General features: G+C 43.1%; 2 protein-coding genes across 2 annotated transcripts; both read right to left on the reverse strand.

Moving 5' to 3' along the window:
- Positions 1–578: 578 nt before the first annotated feature.
- Positions 579–13,234, reverse strand: LOC139923182 (phosphatidylinositol 4,5-bisphosphate 3-kinase catalytic subunit alpha isoform). The gene is made up of 21 exons (XM_071913897.2): positions 13,025–13,234; positions 11,587–12,001; positions 11,152–11,361; positions 10,224–10,474; positions 9,655–9,900; positions 9,292–9,377; positions 9,075–9,180; positions 8,699–8,851; positions 7,910–8,044; positions 7,477–7,601; positions 7,197–7,278; positions 6,792–6,956; positions 6,508–6,611; positions 6,065–6,236; positions 5,069–5,175; positions 4,472–4,593; positions 3,930–4,008; positions 3,304–3,474; positions 2,775–2,892; positions 2,525–2,676; positions 579–2,251 (listed from the first exon to the last, which is right to left on the reverse strand). Exons 2-21 carry the CDS (start codon positions 11,936–11,938, stop codon positions 1,981–1,983), a joined length of 3,207 nt encoding a protein of 1,068 aa, XP_071769998.1. The 5' UTR covers positions 11,939–12,001; positions 13,025–13,234; the 3' UTR covers positions 579–1,980.
- A 1,351-nt stretch (positions 13,235–14,585) lies between these two features.
- On the reverse strand, positions 14,586–16,026 carry kcnmb2a (potassium large conductance calcium-activated channel, subfamily M, beta member 2a). Its single transcript, XM_071913903.1, has 4 exons — positions 15,968–16,026; positions 15,620–15,790; positions 15,190–15,385; positions 14,586–14,870 (listed from the first exon to the last, which is right to left on the reverse strand). Exons 1-4 carry the CDS (start codon positions 16,024–16,026, stop codon positions 14,586–14,588), a joined length of 711 nt encoding a protein of 236 aa, XP_071770004.1.
- Between the last annotated feature and the right edge of the window lie 1,013 nt (positions 16,027–17,039).

Raw genomic sequence — 17,039 nt, forward strand, 5'->3', positions numbered from 1 at the left:
GCCCTATGTTGTATCATTTGGTAAAGCTGGGACATTTACTGACCACTTATGTGTCTATGCAGTGAGCGAGCTGCATGGACCATTCTTCCACACATAAGGGCAACAATCATAGGAAAGATGAGGGGGGAAAAAAGACACTTGAAGGTAAAACCACAAAATTCACTTCGGTTACATCTCTTTCCGTGGATTAACTGTCACAATCTGGGATTATATAGCAAATGTAAGGAGGAGAAAAAGCCTATCTTGTAAATACTCTGTTATATGTACTATGTCAACTTGAGATCTAGAACGAAGAGGCTGAAGCAAAACACGACAACTCAAAACAAACAGATTTCTCAGATGGCTAGATGTTCCACAAATCAAATCTAAAGACTAAAAGAAAAATCTGGTGACAAGAAGTAAAAGGCAGGGTCAAAAGGCGTTTCTCACAGTTCTTTTTCAGATTCACCCTGTTGGGAAGAAATAGGTGATACTGTTACAGTGCATAACTGTGCTTTTTTTTCTTCTTCCATGTACTGTCTGTACAAAGTTCATTGACACCTTTAATGGCTATGTAAGCACGTCAGGGAGATACTTCGCTCTCTTTACTACTTTACTCTGACATCAGCTTAACATGTTTGCAGTGTACAGTACAAATTAAGATCACAACTTGCATAGTGTAACAGCACAGCACACAATAAGAACATTGCACATCCTTTCCCCCTGCACTCCTTACCCTTTCAAAAAGAAGAAATAAAAAAAATGAACAACAAAGATCAATTCAAAACATGTCATACAGCTGGCCATCCTCTAGCCTCAAAAGGGCTTTCTGAAGTCCTTCGGTGTTCCAGCTGTGTGGGGTGGATGACAGACATTTGTGCCTCAACATCTGACGCAGAATAATACTGATAGACAAACAAAACAAAAACAAAACACAAATACTGCAGAGATCAGTGCTATGAACACACACGGGACTGGAATAGTAGTGACTTTTTTTTCTCCTTTTTTTTTTTAACAATAAGACTGCAGAGTAGTGGGGTTACATGTCTAGTACTTTGGCTCAGTAGAAAATAAAGACTCAAAAAGGAATAACATGTGCACAGTATGCATACAAGACTATGGATATACCGCTGTACAAAAATCTCAAAGTCAGGAATCTGTCATGACGTGATTTCTAAACCGAGGGCATGCCGTGTGTGGGCTGTGAATAATGAGCATTAGTCGTCATTTCAGCCGAAGCGGACATGATGCTTCGGAAGTATTAGATGCTATTTTAGTGTTTTCGACAACAGACATCTTGGTAGTAGTGACACTCTGTCAGTCCTGTAATTAGAGCGTTGGTGATTGTTTTCTAAGATTGTAGGGGGTAATCGTGATTTTGTGGGCACCCGCCCAGCTGGACAGCAGCGTCCCTTCCACTTTTGTCTCAGCTGACAAACACCAGCCGATCTCTCCTCTGCCTTCATCAGTTCAAAATCGGTAGTGGGGGATAATGCAGTTATAATCTCACAGTTCATAATGAGAAAAAGCTGGCTATGATCGTGGTATACCACTTCATGGTGATTTCCCGTTCCTTAATGCTGATGGGTGTAGATGTTGTACTGAAAAATAAAACAGATTTGCCCATAGTTTGTTCACATGAAGAAGGCCAATGTCGTCAAGGTCCACTATACTTGTCTAGTTCTCATGTAGAAGACAGATGAAATATAAATCCACCCTGCCCTCTTAAGTTCATAGTGCAGGGAGATGATATTCCGACGCCTGTAGAAACAGGAGCATTTGAGCATTTATGTCCCTGAAATAAACCTTCTTAGCACACTTGTTTTATGGTGCGCTGGCAGGCGATGTTCAGAGTCACACACTGGCAGAAATAATATTATCTAGGCCTTAGTGTGTATGGCAAAATAACTCGCCCCTCCTCGCTACTCTGTTAGTTCATGGCGGCGAGTGTTGTTGCCACACTCCTTTGCTCGTCTCTTCTCTCCTCTTCTGGTCGCCATTTCAGTTCATGGCGTGCTGGCGGATCGTGTGGAAGATCCAGTCCATCTTGGTGGTCCAGCCGCCGTGGTGGGCGTCGTTCATCTGCTTCATGAAGTAGTCGAGGGCCTCCTGCTCGGACTTGTCCAGGGCCAGGGTCTTTCGGATGTAAGCGATGTCATCAAACGACTGCAGCTCGGGCATCCCCGAGCCCAGCATCATGGAGAAGAGATTGATGAAGAGGTTGGCGTGCTGCCGGATTGCCAGGTAGGCCTTGTAGCACATCTCCTGGAACCTGATGGGAGGGGCAGAAGGTCAAAATGATAAGAGGGGGTAGAAGCAGGGAAGGAAGGCAGGGGACAGAGGTGGCAGTAACAGAAAGGGGGGGGGCTTCCACAAATACACCACAAGGCAAAAAAAGGAGAAGGAAAGCTTAATCTGACAATGACAATGACAATGACAATCTGACAATGACAGATTTTGTTTTGGTTCTGGTGCGTTTTAAAACTCAGTAACAATTATTCTTTAATCCCCAAGATAATCAACTCATACAAAGCGTAGTTGTCACCTTTCAAACTCCCTTGTTTTGGTGCACTCCTGGGTTCCTTTGCTAATAACGATCAAGAAGTCCTGCGTCAGCACGAAAGGCACTCGTTCTCTCTTGTACCCAAACTTCTTCTTTTTGTGATCAAGGAAATGGCCAAAGTCTATGTGGAACAGCTGTGAAAAGAAAAAGAAAGGAATAGTACAATTATAAAAACTGCACAGAAATAGAAAGTATTAAAAGAACAGAAATTATGTCAAAATATAATCTTTACCTGTCCATCATCTTTGACCATAATGTTGCTATTGTGTCTGTCTCCTATGCCCAGGATAAACGTGGCTACACAGTAGCCCGCACACGACCGAGTAAACAGATCTATTGCCTGGTCATACCTAAGATATAAAACACATGGAAAATACTTATAATACAGACAGGGTTCAAAAACTGTTGGATACCATGAATCCCTGTTCAATGCAACCTGTAGCCCCAAAACTGATCAGTGAATCAAGATTTAGTAACATGTGAAACAGATAATACATGGAAAGAGAGGTTACATGGCAAATAAAACCCACAAAGAAATCACCAGTGAGTGAATGCAAACAACACTATGTATATTATCCAGATTAAGGAAATCCATGACAACAATCCCATCAAGAAGCATTTGGCATATATAAAGATAATGTATACATGATATAATAACCTCTATAATAACAATCCTGCTCCATCTAAGTTACCACTCCCACCTGTACTCCATGCGAAGCACAAGAGAAGCCCCATAAATCATCATTGTTCTTGCCACTCACATCTCTCCCCTGTTCTTATCCTTGAGCCACTGGTGCAGTGTGTGGCTGTTGAACTGCAGCGCCCCCTTTAGGCCTCCTTTACACTGGATCTGCATGATGGTGTGGGAGTTCCTCACCACCTCAATCAAACCCACACAGTCACCAATGGACAGACAACCGTACGGCAGCATCCTGGGAGGAAACAGACAGACATTTGACCATATTTGAACATACATATAGACTGAAACCTAATTACTCAGATACAACCATATATTTGATGTCTTTCCTTTTACCTGGAGGTCAAACAAAGATTGGCATGTCCTTTCATCAAAAAAACACATTAGCACAAGAGGAAGCAGTCAAGGAGTCAGAGGAGCAAGATTGCAAATTGAAATCATTGCTTCTTCAAATCTCTCAAAGCATACTATGGCACGGCGAGCAGTTGACCTACATGGACTCTCTGTGTAGCTCATTCAAACTACACCACTCAACCGCAGTAATAATGGACTTCATATTAAATGAACTGGGTGGGTGGCAGGGGTTGCCGCTAATCTGCATTCAGGCACGGAGTAGAGAACACGAAGGGTATCCAATGCCTGTTCATGTCTACCTGCATCCTTGCTGTCATGGTAAAGAGGGGCGCCTACCTGAGATCAAGCCCCTGGTTCTGCCAGATGTTCTCCATTATCCTAATGATCTGCAGCGTCAGCATGTCCTGCCTCAGATCTGGAGGGAGAGGGTGGGTGGGGGAGACAGGGAGGGTAGACGACAGTGAGGTGAATATTAGCTGCTAAGCCGCTCTTTGATCAACTCCATGATGCATAATGGAACAGAGCTGTCAAAGTTAGTTTGGTCATACATGGTGTAGCAAAATGCACAAGCAGCTGCGGTAGGGTGAGATTCAAATAACACAACTTGTTCTTGTTCTTGTCTGTGTACTGTGTAAACTGCAGAGATGAGGTTGTGTTTGGATTTGTATGCCATATGCCCTGCAGGCTGGCTCAGGCTGTGAATTATGCTGCATGCTCAGCAACAGCATATCCAAGTCTGTGTGTGTGTGTGTGTGCATGTGTGTACACTGAGAGAGAGAAAGAGACAGAAACAGACAGGGAGAGAGAAATAGTGAAACAGAAAACGAAAGAGAAAGAGACAGTGAGAGAGAAAGGTGAAAGACTCAGAGACAGCTCACCATCTCCATTTTTGAAGATGATTTCATTGCTTTGGAACAGCAGCTCTGACATCATATCTGGGTTCTCCCAGTTGAGCCACAGAGGTCGCTTGGCCGATGACATCATCCTACACTCCTCCAGACTGAAACAAACAGAAGACGGGGATATGTTCAGGGACACAAAATACAGGAACAAGGAAGACAGTAAAACAGGAATGAAAAGGGAATTTATGTCCAAAACCCCTGAAATCCTCAAGCAAAAATGGTGATTTAGCATGGGACTAAAACCCGTAGGATTGTGGTTTTGCTTACGAGTTTTGTATCAAAAGAATATACATTTTTTTTACCTCAACTATGTCATGTGGATTGGTCTGACTATAAAAAGGGGCTTTGTTCTTAGAGCAATAAATTTGTGTTTTTGTTGAATATGCTTCATCCACACACAAAACACACAAAGCTCTTTTCATTCCATACAAGCAGTGATATATTTTAAGCATTTGTGCAAAGCGACTTGAGGAGAAAAAGAAACACCCACAGACAAGTAACTATAAAATGTTAGCGGCTGCCCGTTTGGGATGAGGAAGAGATAGTGTGAGATAAGAGAGACTGCCGATGTACCGGAGGTTGCCCAGCTGATGTGCTGGATTCAGAGGAGAGGTGAAACTTTGCAGTGCGTCCATGTAGTCGGGCCTTCTCATCTGCTCCACCAGAAACTTCATTTGAACCTTAGAGGAGACAAGAGACTGGATCGGTAAGTAATGCTCTGGTAAAACACAGCTGGAGGAGTCAGTCAGACCAGTCGGTTCGCTGCCCCTTTTCTTCAGTAAAACCTTTCAGGTGTTTTTCTGAACGTTTCATAGTGAGACAGCGATGCGTCACAGAGGACTTTCAGGTGATGTAACGCACCCTCTGGTGGCCATGTTGGAGGTCCACAGCTCTCGGCAACAACGGCTGAAAACAGCTGATGAGATTTTGAAACTTTTGACTCATCTGAACAGTATTGAATAGACATGGTTCATTTCAGTGCAGCTTTTGACTGGGCAGTGATCATTTCATCACTGATACAGCTGATCAATTTTGCGTTTAGATCCTGTCAGCTTGTTAGTTAGCTAGCTAACCGTGGCATCTGCTTAGGTTACCATCACCGGTAACACATCTGATTGGTTGGCACAATAGCTAACGTTAGGTGGCTTGTACCTAGTAGTGTCCAGTAGTTACATATTAAGGTTCCTTTGCTAACTTAACTTGCTGGCTAGCTACCAATGCCAAAAATCAACTAGTTTAAGGTTAACTGAGGTGACACTTCTCAAGTTACAACTCGGAGTGCCTTTTCACCTTTAGCTATAACATAACTGTATGGAACAATTTATCTTTTACAGATATCTTTCTGGTCCACTTGTAATATATTTAGCTATTGTAAGATAACGGCCAATTCTCCAAAGAGACCTCCAAGATAGCACCAGCTGTGGTTACTGCTAGGAGATTTCTCACTCTATATCATGTTGCAGACCTTGTATAACATAAGATGAGAGTTCCATTTGGTTCAGAAATTGTCAGGGATAAACTCTGCAATTCAGTGGATTATAAGCAACAGTTTGGCGGCAGTCAGATTACCTTCTGTGCCTCATCCTTTTTCTCCTGTTTGAGGAGGTCGGTGAGGTTGATGAGTTTCTCCATGGCCTCCACCTGTCTGCTCAGGTGCTTCAGGTACATGCCACAGGCCCGGCAGTACGACTCCAGCAGCAGGCCGAACCGCTGGCTCACCGTCTTGTTGTGCATCTCTGACCTGGAGACGTGGAGGCGAGAAAGAGGGAGCCGTCAGCAAGCTGTTTGCGTCGTAATGGAAAATGTGTACGAGCTTCCATACGTACACACACACACACAGTATTTGAAAAACATTGACTGAGGTCAGCTTTTTCCACAGAACTTACTTCAATTCAACAGGTTTAACAGGATCTGAGACCTGACAGTTAAGTGACATTCAAGCAATCGCCTAACCTTTCAACTCGCACACAAACAATTCCAATTGTCTAGGAGACCTTTTGAAATCAACTCACTTTAAATGCCAGAAGAAGAAATGTCCTATCCTCTGATTGGTTAATGCTTTTTTCAGCAGGAACCGTGCAAGTGGGTTATCAAGGTACTGCTCATACTTCAGAACCTGGGCACAGACAAAAGGATTACTCCACAGTCCGTTTACATAAAAACACAGAAACACTGTATCATATGTGTTCAACAGTCTTCTAATCAGACTAACATGAACCATAAACAACAAGCTTCATACTATCCATTACATGCATATTTACAGCACAGCCAGTCCATAGATGAGGATGCACCACACCTGAACCAGTTGAATGAGGTATTGTGAGAGTCTGTCATCGGTTAGGTATTTCTCAAGGCACTTCACGGCAAACTCTCTGATCATAGGGTCGGGGAAGTTGCAATCCAGCAACTCCATGGCTTGTTCTGGCTTAATAGCTGGCCAGTCCTTCAGAAGGCAATACATCTGGAGCAGAAAAACAGTGCACAGTACATATTTTTGTTAAAAAAATATACTTTTCATTTAACATTGTTGCACTTTTTAACAATCCTAGAATGCATGAGAAGGTGAGTTACTTTGCACTATCTGCATAAAATCTGTTGAGTTGCATCACTATAACAAACAGGCCTACTGCGGATCCTGTTGCCCATATGCTGTCCTTCAAAATAAGGATGCGTCAGCAGCGGAAACCTGAGCTCGGCCTACCTGTGCAACCTCATCTCTGGAGTTCCATTTCACAGCCAGCAGGATCTTGGGAAGGATCTCTGGCATATTGACACAGTAATGTCTGAAATAGATCGGGGAGAGGTTAGGTTTTTTTATGGAAATAACATCTAAATCAGCCCCATATGCGCAATGGCTTTTGTGTAAAATGTAATGGTTTGAGAAACGGTGCGTTTAAATCCAAATGTTAAGTCAATCTACCCTTCATACATCTCAAATTAAACCTCATACAATGGTACGCGCACACACACACACACACTACCTGTGCCTCCATAGGAAGTCTTTCTCCTGCTCAGTGATTTCAGACAGTGGGTCTCTGTTACACACCAGGCGTAGCTGCTCATTGTCACTGTCCGTCAGGGGGTTGTCACGCGCCAACCTGTTACTCTTTTACACCATATAAAACCGCAATTAAAAAAAAACCTCAATGACTTGAGAATCCTCTTTGCCGATCTAAGATTAAGATTGCTGCATCAGCATTGCATGGGGTCTACAGGGACTTGCATGTACACACAGCACATACACACAAAACACTTGAACGAATGGGTAAAACGATGTCATTGTGGGTGGTGTGAGAGAACTAGGCTGTGGCGGTTGTTTATGCGGTGAAAATCAATTCCCATGATGAATTTACTCATGTCAAAAGTGAAACAAGAATCCACACAAAAACAGCGCACAAAGGCCTGTTAGCTTACCAAACTGGTGTGGCAGCAATTAAAGCCAAGCTCTCTGGATATGTTCCAGTTTGCGTGGTCCTCGATGGTGGTCATATCAGGGAACTTGACTGGGCAACTGAAATGGTCAAACTCCAGCTCCAGACATGGGGTTTCCTGTGTGTTTGTAAAGCAGTGAAAGGAAAAAGGTCATTCAAGGTGCTTACTGTACTCAAACAAAGGTACCTTTGGAGAGGGCGATGTGTCAAGGAGTAATTAAGTGGGATAAGAAGCTTGGTTACTTAAAGCGAGGCAGCTTATGCCCAGCTCTGAAACTTTGCAGGTTGTCACCAGCTCTGCAGAACTAGGTCACGAGGCTTAAAGGTCAGGAGCAGACCCATGCATAATGCACATTTGAAAAGCTGCAAATTGTGAGAAAACCTTGGTGGTGCGTGTAATGTAGTTCACTCTTGTTTGGTATGTCATGATAATAATGGCAACCTGGAAAGGCTGATCTTATCCATGTCGCTGAAACACATTCACTTTGGAATCCTGTGGTTTGGACTTTTAATATTTTGAATGTTTATATTATTTGGTCATAAATATTTCTCACATATACAGTTTTGCACTTTTTCAGCGAACACGTGTTTTCTGGCTAACTAGCAAAAAAAATCTACCGGGACAGAACAGAGTACAATGTCTGTTTACATTTCAAACCTCTCTGTCACATCAATATTTGACTTTTTTTTTTTTCCCTGAAAGAAAAATACAGACACTACTGGAAGCACAAAACAATGAGTGAGCAGTATTTTGTTTTTTACTGCTTTTCACCTTGTTGGGGTTAGAGCCTGTGACGCCGATAGGATTCAGTAGATCTTCCAGGCCGTGTGGAACGGGCCACAGGTTGAGAGCCATCTTCCCTGCCACTAGTGTGTGGGTGTAGTCAAACAGGTTGATGTTGCCCCAGGCTAGAGGGCAGTGCTCCTAAAGGAAAATACCAGTAAAACGATTATGAAAAGCAACAGCTCAAGGCTATGGAACAGACAGGTGCAATATGGAACACAGGGAAGTTGTTTATTTCCCATGTATACATTAACCTACTTTGTTAACCCTTCTGAATTGAAAACAAAAAAACAAAAGACAAAATCACATCTTAACAAAAATTACAGCATTTTCAGCACTGTTAGGAGAAGATTGCTCTGCTCACCTCTTTAGCTCCCTTCCTCCCTTTCACAGAGCAGATGGAGAGGCAGAGCCGGGCGGCACGGGGGATGTCTGGAATGTACATGTCGTAGTTCAGCCACTCGTTCCACCTGGAATAAACAGGGAAGAACACATTCCCAAAATCAAACACACTATCGTCGCAAAACTGGCCGAAGAGAGAAACATCATCCGATGGAACGCTGAGCTCAATTGTGTAATACCTGGGGTTCGAGCATGGCACGCGCTGAGTGTTGACGTTGTCACACAGCTGCTCCCCACCGTGGTATATCCCCGTCCTGACGTAGATCTAGAACAGCCACAAGGACACACAATTTGACAGCAATCTATCTCGTAAGAAGGATATCTTTCACTTCAATTCTGACTGGATGAAGTGAAGGACAATATAAAATATCTTCCAATATCCGACAGCTTATTGGAGACTAGTGAGTCCAATAAAAGTGAGATTACAGTCAGGATTTATCTCAACTAGTGCAGGACACAAGCACTATTGGACACTGGAGACCAGAGAATCCCTATAGAAAGCGAGATAAGGTAGCCATGGGACCACGCTGGTGTATCTGTACCTTGTCAATGTCTCTGATGTTGACATTGACATAGGTGGCACACAGTATCCTGATTCTCAGCGTTCCATTGATAGTCCACAGAGACTTGGTGGCCGTTTCCCCATTCATGTAGGGCGTTGCTGTGGAGATTCGTCGTGCATATGACGGCATGGTGAAGTTGTCGATGGGCAGCTGGGAATACAGGCTGTCTTTCGCCATTAGCATCAAGTTGGGCATCCGGCCCAGCATGATACAGCTGCGCACGTACTGTTGAGGAAAGACAAAGGGAATATTAGTAGTGCTATTTTTAAGTCGTTCATACCATTTCTAGGTCATCATTATTTAGCTTACTGGATTTTACAATTACAGCTACAACTGAAACATCCTGCACTTTGTGCTTATATACCATGATATACCATGATCTATAATGTTGTATCAGCACATTTTACAGACAGCACATTTTCTAATAAGATTCAATTCATGTCATGAATGCCAGGCTGTTTTGGATTAAATGTTGAGTCCATCTGAAGTGGATCTCTTAGCCACTAAGTAGCATCAGTTGCAGCTAGCCCGAGATTAAATTAGATTACCTTGTACTGACTCAGAGGGTATTTCTCCAGCAAGTACTCGTCGCAGCCGCACACTTTGAGGATGTACTTGCCCTGGTACTCCTGCACACACATCTTTAACTGCTCGTGAGAGAGCAGCATGCTGCGAGTCTTCTTCCTGATGGCTTCGGCAATCACCTGCTCCGGCACATAGTCGTGGTTGATCTTCAGGGTGTACTTCTGTTTGTCATTGCTGGGCGACACAATTACCCATATCACCACGATTATTTGACCTGAGGGAAAGAAGAAAATAAAATATCAATTCTAACAAATATGATATAATTTTTTATATATCATACTATAAAGCAAGGAATCTCTGTGAGTGAGTGAGTGAGTGAGTGTGTGTGTCCTTCACATATCTCGAGAACCGTTCGTCCGATCGACTCCACACTTGGCGGTGTATTGCTGGGGACCCAAGGACGTGCAGTGTCGGACTTGGTGCAATTTGGACACGCAACACGTTCAATATTACTAAACTTTGAATAAACAAGCGGCCAGCGCTCTGTGCAGCAGCAGGGCTCAAAGCAAGCGACTGGAAGCGCAGTGTCGAGTGTGAAGTTGTTTGGATGAGCAGTTCTTGAGAAAGCTGCAAGCAGCAATACCAGAGGCCAAGCAATCAGCCCGTTCCAAACAGGCATGTTTTGAACAGGCACTGCACTAGTCACACTAAAGCAAGGAATCTCTGTCTGTGTGTCTGGGGACCCAGGGACGTGCAGTGTCGGACTTGGTGCAATTCGGACACGCGACACGTTCGATATTAATAAACTTTGAATAAACAAGCGAACAGCACTCTGTGCAGCAGCGGGGCGAATGGGCACTGCACTAGTAGAGACAAAAAGATGAAATGTTGATGTTTGAGGATATATTGACACAAGAAACATTTGCCCCCTAAAAAGTGACAATGACTTACCCTTATCTAGCTTGTTGAAGATGTGCTTGGGAAGTTCTGCTGAGGATTCTACATTGGGAGGATAGACGTACAAAGCTCTACTGTGGGGTCCGTTAGTGTCTCTAAGGTCCACAGCCTCTTTGCAAACGTTCAAAATGTTCCTTCTGAAGTCCTGCACTTCTGGATCTTTCACAAGATCAAACTCGCATATAGGCATCCCAATAGCAAAACCTGCAGAAAAAAAAAGAATGTAATGGAAATTAACTGTGTAGTCTTATATCCATGAACCTCATTAGAAAAACAAGTTCAGGATGCATCTAATGACATCTGGATGCGAAATGAAACACAAAACAGAATACATGTGATTTAATTGTCTTCACTTGGGCAAAATGACATTTGAGCAACCCTCAGTGCCATACTAGGCTTTGGAATTGTAAATTGGGGCAAGACCCGTACCAATCTCTCTGTTGAGAATTTTCTCCTCTCTGTTGCCTACTGGCTCAATGACTTTGAGGAAAGCCTGGAAGAGCCTGAGGTCGCACAGCCTCCTGGTCTCATCGTAGAACTCCTCTCTCTCTGCCTCCTGGGTGACACTGACAAAGATGTAGGAGGTCTCCTCCTGCAGCAGATGGTGAAGAGGGTACTTCCTGGCCTCCTTGAACAGTTCATGTTTGACTGTGATCAGTGTGGCCTCCCTCAGGCACTCCAACGTGAGAATCATGCCATTTGGCAGAAGGCAGTCCACCAGGATGCTGGGGGGCATCAAGTGCATACCCCATAGTTCTCCTGAGGATGGCCTGGGAGGCATGGTCGTGCCAGCAGTCCACTCTTTTCAACGTCTGGTAATTACAAGATGAGTAATGTCAACCTACTGAAAGAGAGAGAGAAAGAATTACATAAGAGCCACTGACCTGTTTAGAATAATGCAAAATGCTTGTGGTAAACATTTAGCTGGAGTGAGGGTAGAGTTGCAAAGTGACAGCATAAAAAGATGCTAAATATACACTCCTAGGAGTAACTCTATATAACATGGGATGTCAAGCATTTCATGAACACATAACGTAGTTAAGTGATACAGGGGAAATGACAGATGACCAATGTATTGTAATGAAATATGTTTAGGCCTATCTTATTACATATATCAGTTAATATAAAATACAAGTTAAATTGACTTATTAGTGGTAGTAACAAGTTTACAACTTAGCGTTCGTGATGAAATTAAATACTACAACTAGTCAGCTGCTTGCTATGAAGACGTTACCACGTTCATTCCAAGATTAGCTAACGTTAACATAGATGTCATCACATCAAAGATGGAAAATCTTAACAACTCCGGCTTTAGTAAGTTAGTGCTAAAGTGACTGCTAATATGTATTCAAAGTCAGCAGCAAGAAGCTGGTTGTCAACTAACAGCTAGCAATACAGATGTCGAATGAAATGGCTTATAAACAATCATGTAAACAAACCAGCTAACGTTAGCTAACGAGCATTAGCATCAGTGAAGTGCAGCTAACATTGCTAACGTTAGCTTTAGCCCAGGCTTGCCAGTCACCTCGTCTAATTTGTGTAGTGCTGCTGCTGTGTGGATTAGGTGTTATTTCTTAGCTAGCTAACCTGGCTAGCCAAGTTCACTAAGCAAATCAATGTAATTTGCAAATTTAAAAGCTCGCCTTGCACGCATTTCACTAAATAAAGGGGGTGAAAAATAACTCCATGCCTTGCGAGTAATGGTGTGGTTATTTTAATATCGTTGTGGTTCACACATTTCACGACCAAAACACGAAACAACAAATATAAAGCTACCTATAGCAGATAGCTAACCGGTTAGCTACGAAGCTATTAGCCAGCACGATCATTAGCATTAGCTAGCTCAGTAAATCCCATATGTAGCTACCCGTTCTAGACGTCTCGACCAGGCGCTGCTAGCTCTACTCCATTCAAGCAGCGGTCGTCAGGAGTCGGGACAGTCCAGCTTTTCAAGACAGATGCCCCTAGCTATCGGCGATGTTGTCAATATATCGTGGAGGAATACGTCTATAACACTCCATGATGTTATTCATCGTGCCGTCCCGAAATAAACTGCAAATTTTGGTAGCACGCTAGCTCCACACGGCTAGCTTGCGCGAAGCTGGCTAGCAGGCTCATCATCACGGACCGCCCTCCCACACAGTCGGTGTGAGGAGAAAACAGTTTGTCATGAGACAAGATGAGAGGAATTCACAGGAAACCGCTTGTTCACAGTTTTTCCATGAGAGGAGAAAATGCCTCTAAAGAAATGCCCCCCAACAGCACATGAGAAAAACAATGCCATTCATTACAACAGTGTCTTCATTCATTTTATTTCAGATTTCATTTCATTTAGAAATATGACGGGGAGATCACCATTTATTACAACTGCAAGCCTATCAGATTTGATGCAAAAAATAGTTTATTACAAAAGGATATGTAGTTTGTATCACTATCATAGGAGGGTTAAATTGCTGTCTTCTTGTGAGATAATACTTAAGTGGATGCAGTAACATCTAGGTGTTTTATTAATAGTGATACTTTGTAGCTTAGGTATAACTAACTATATGTTTTTCTATGCATGTATAGGTAGGCTATATATGTTTGTCCTAACATGTCTGAATGAATCCAGTTTTAATAGATCTTCCGTCCTATTTCATATACCCATGTCTTTCTTAGCAATATATATATATTTACAGTATTTCTACTTTATTATGGTTCAGACGCAATAGGACACCTCCAAAAAACCCTAGATGTTAAGTTATTGAGACGAGCACTTAAGTATCGTCAGAGACAAAAATTACATTCATGAGTCATGAGCGACAACATCTGTTACTTTTCATAAGAAGAGTTATATTTGGTCACTGAGAAGGTGGATATAAAACAAGAACATTTTATTGAGTGTTTTAGAAAATAATCACATATAGTTTGTCAAAAAAAAGTAGGAAAGTTTGAGAAAGTTACCCAAAATGTAACATTGCTAAACATTAACAACTGCAAATACAGGAGACATTTTAGGAAAGAGAGCCGTGCCTTGTTCTGTCAGTTCAAATTTAGCCTGGTATTATTGTATGTGAGATAGCAAGCACATGCTCATAATATACCATATTTAGGATTCCAGAAAGAGGTATACCAAACGCCCCTGTAAACAAATACCTTCAAAACATTTTACAATGTTTTGTTTCTTTAACAACATGCAAAAGGTCATTTATAGTGTTCCGTGTAACAGCCAGTTACACATTTGACAGTTACCGCCTTGGAACATTCAGTTCACTTTTAAAAACAGTCCCATCCTTGGTGTGGAGAGCGAGCCAGCTGTTCCAAATGTCTCAGCCGGAGAGGAAAGTTGCTAGAGGTCACGGCGGGGTCGTTTGGTTAAAACAATCCCTTTCATGTCACATGTCCATCACCAAACCATATGCCCGGCTCTCTCAGCTGCTGCGCCCGTTTCACCTCTTGAGCTTCCCTATCTCCTCACACAGTATGGAGAGGTACTGTGTTAGCTTAACCATCACGATGATGAGGGTCCCTCCTGTGAGCATGCAGGAGGGCCAGAAGAGCGAGTGGAAGACGGCGCTGTGGCCGTACAGCCGGGTCAGGAGGACGCTCTCCTGCTGCTCACTGGGGTCGTAGTAGCATGGGACCTGCTGGTTCACCTTCAGACGCTCTGAGATGTTCATGATCATGGTGTGCATGCCCACGCTGTCCTTTTGGCACTTGGGCACATAGAAACACTGCAAGGAGAGGAGTGAAAGACACTGACATTATCTCAAGGGCAATCAGTCAGTCATACTCGCTGTTTTGGTGAACGTCTAAGTTCCTAATTTTGTTTCACAACACTAAGTATATCACCCCCATGTATCATGTGTAGAACCAGCTCTTCCTGACAATTCAGCATGACCAGGAAAAACTCCAAGTCCTATCTACTAACATTTTCTGAATCGGGACCAGAGTAGATCTAAATCAGGTAACCAGGCCAACATCTGACAGCCTGTGTCAACATTTGAAACGGTTCAGTAATTCCCAGTATTTTCCCTCTGGCACTGCACTCACTTCAGAGCTGGCGTCCTGGGTCTCTTCATTGTGAGATAAACGGCTGACACGGCCCGTGTTATTGACGCTCACATAGACCTGCAGACAAGGGTATTTGGAGACTCTCCAGCAGTCTGACCCACAGTTGTAGGAACAGTTCATGTCCGCGGCGATGGTGGAGTTGAGAACAACACACACTCCCTCCTCTGTCCACACGCTGCGTTGACATTTAAATGAAGAGCAAATTGAATGCAAAAAGGCGTCTGATGCTATGAAAACAACTCAACTTGTGGTATGAATTGGTACAGAATGATATCTGGGTCTATAAAGCACTTCTTTTTGTGATTTTCGGGTTGAGAGAGTGGTTTGTCAGCAAGCACACCTAATGAATAAAACAGTATCTGACAGAAAATATCAAAGTAAACTCCCAAAACAGAGATCAGGCCTGTACCTGTCTGCATAGGAGCGCAGTACAGTGATACCCAGGACAAAGTACATCATGACTGAAGAGAGGATCATCCCAAGACCCAAAAGAATGGCCCGATCTTCACCAGGCTTCAGAGCCGTCACCGTCTTCTTCTTGTCCAATATGTCTACCTCACGGAACTTCTGGTAGATTGACCTGATGACGGGAGCAGAAGAAACGAGGAGGAGGAATCACAACATCATTTGAAAGCTGCGGTGTAAAGGTTGTGATGACATGAATTTCCGAGCGCGTGATGGGTGACAGAGCGCAGAGTGAAGAGATCTTGAAAACGCATGCTAAATTAATAGGGCTGAAATAGACTGAACCTGTTACCTCCTTTCATTTCCTCTGGCGGATCCTGCTGTATTTTTGGCCCCCGCTACAAAGAACATCTTTCCTGATGACCCTCGTGCTCCTTTGCTTGCTGAAGGGGTGCGGAAAGATTGTTGAAAGGACCTGAGAAGAATTATAGCCAGTTAGATGAACTATAAAAAAACACTACAAATTGACTGTGAAGTCAGTTTTGTGACATTCAAGTACACTTTCAATACCAAGACCTCAAACCCCAAGTTTCCATTGTTTGATTTGCAAAGAAAATGCTCTCTCTGCTCTAATTTAAATGAAAAGCATGAGAAATTATATCGTACCTTTGGTGCATCTTTGCTGTCAAACTCACTACTCTTGTAAATAAATCCAATTTTGTACAAAGGAAATACAAAGTATGTGTTGCTCTTAACAACACTGCATACGGCAATCCCTCATTGCCACAGGAGAGACCTCAGAATGCTATGATGTGTCGGGGCAGAAACACTCACTGTAATATAGTGGACTCTGTGGTCACAGCTACCAGGTAAACATCCCATTTTGAACACAAAGAAACGCTAATAAGGGTAAACAACATGATGGATTGCCACAGATGAAAGGTGTGAATGCTGATGAAGTGCTCATGAAAAACATACCTGCTGTAGCCTGAACCCTTCTGCTGTCAACACAAAGTCATTGGGTCCTCTCATGGCACAACAACAACACCTCGCTCCTGCCTCCTCTCTGTCCCCGTCCTACCGTATGAAGCGAACACAGCATTCAATACTGCACAGGTTTGTTCCTCTAAAAGACATTAGGCTTGATTCATATGCAAACGAACGGGCAAGCGAGACATTATGAGTTATTAGTTCTAGGTCGGCCAGGGGTTAGCGTTATGGTGAGGGTCGATGCGAATCCACTTTCCAGATTGCCAGGCTTTTATTCAAAAGCATCATTTGGAACAAAGGCATTTACCATTTACTGGCCATGTTGCCAGTCTTGAGTGTCCATTTGTTAATATCAAAGTAGTAAGGTAATTTGCCTTTGCTCCACCTTGATCCAAACTTGAATTAGAAACACTAATACCAACCAATAATCAATT

Source organism: Centroberyx gerrardi, chromosome 13 (assembly GCF_048128805.1).
Source record: "Centroberyx gerrardi isolate f3 chromosome 13, fCenGer3.hap1.cur.20231027, whole genome shotgun sequence".
NCBI classification, from domain to species: domain Eukaryota; kingdom Metazoa; phylum Chordata; class Actinopteri; order Beryciformes; family Berycidae; genus Centroberyx; species Centroberyx gerrardi.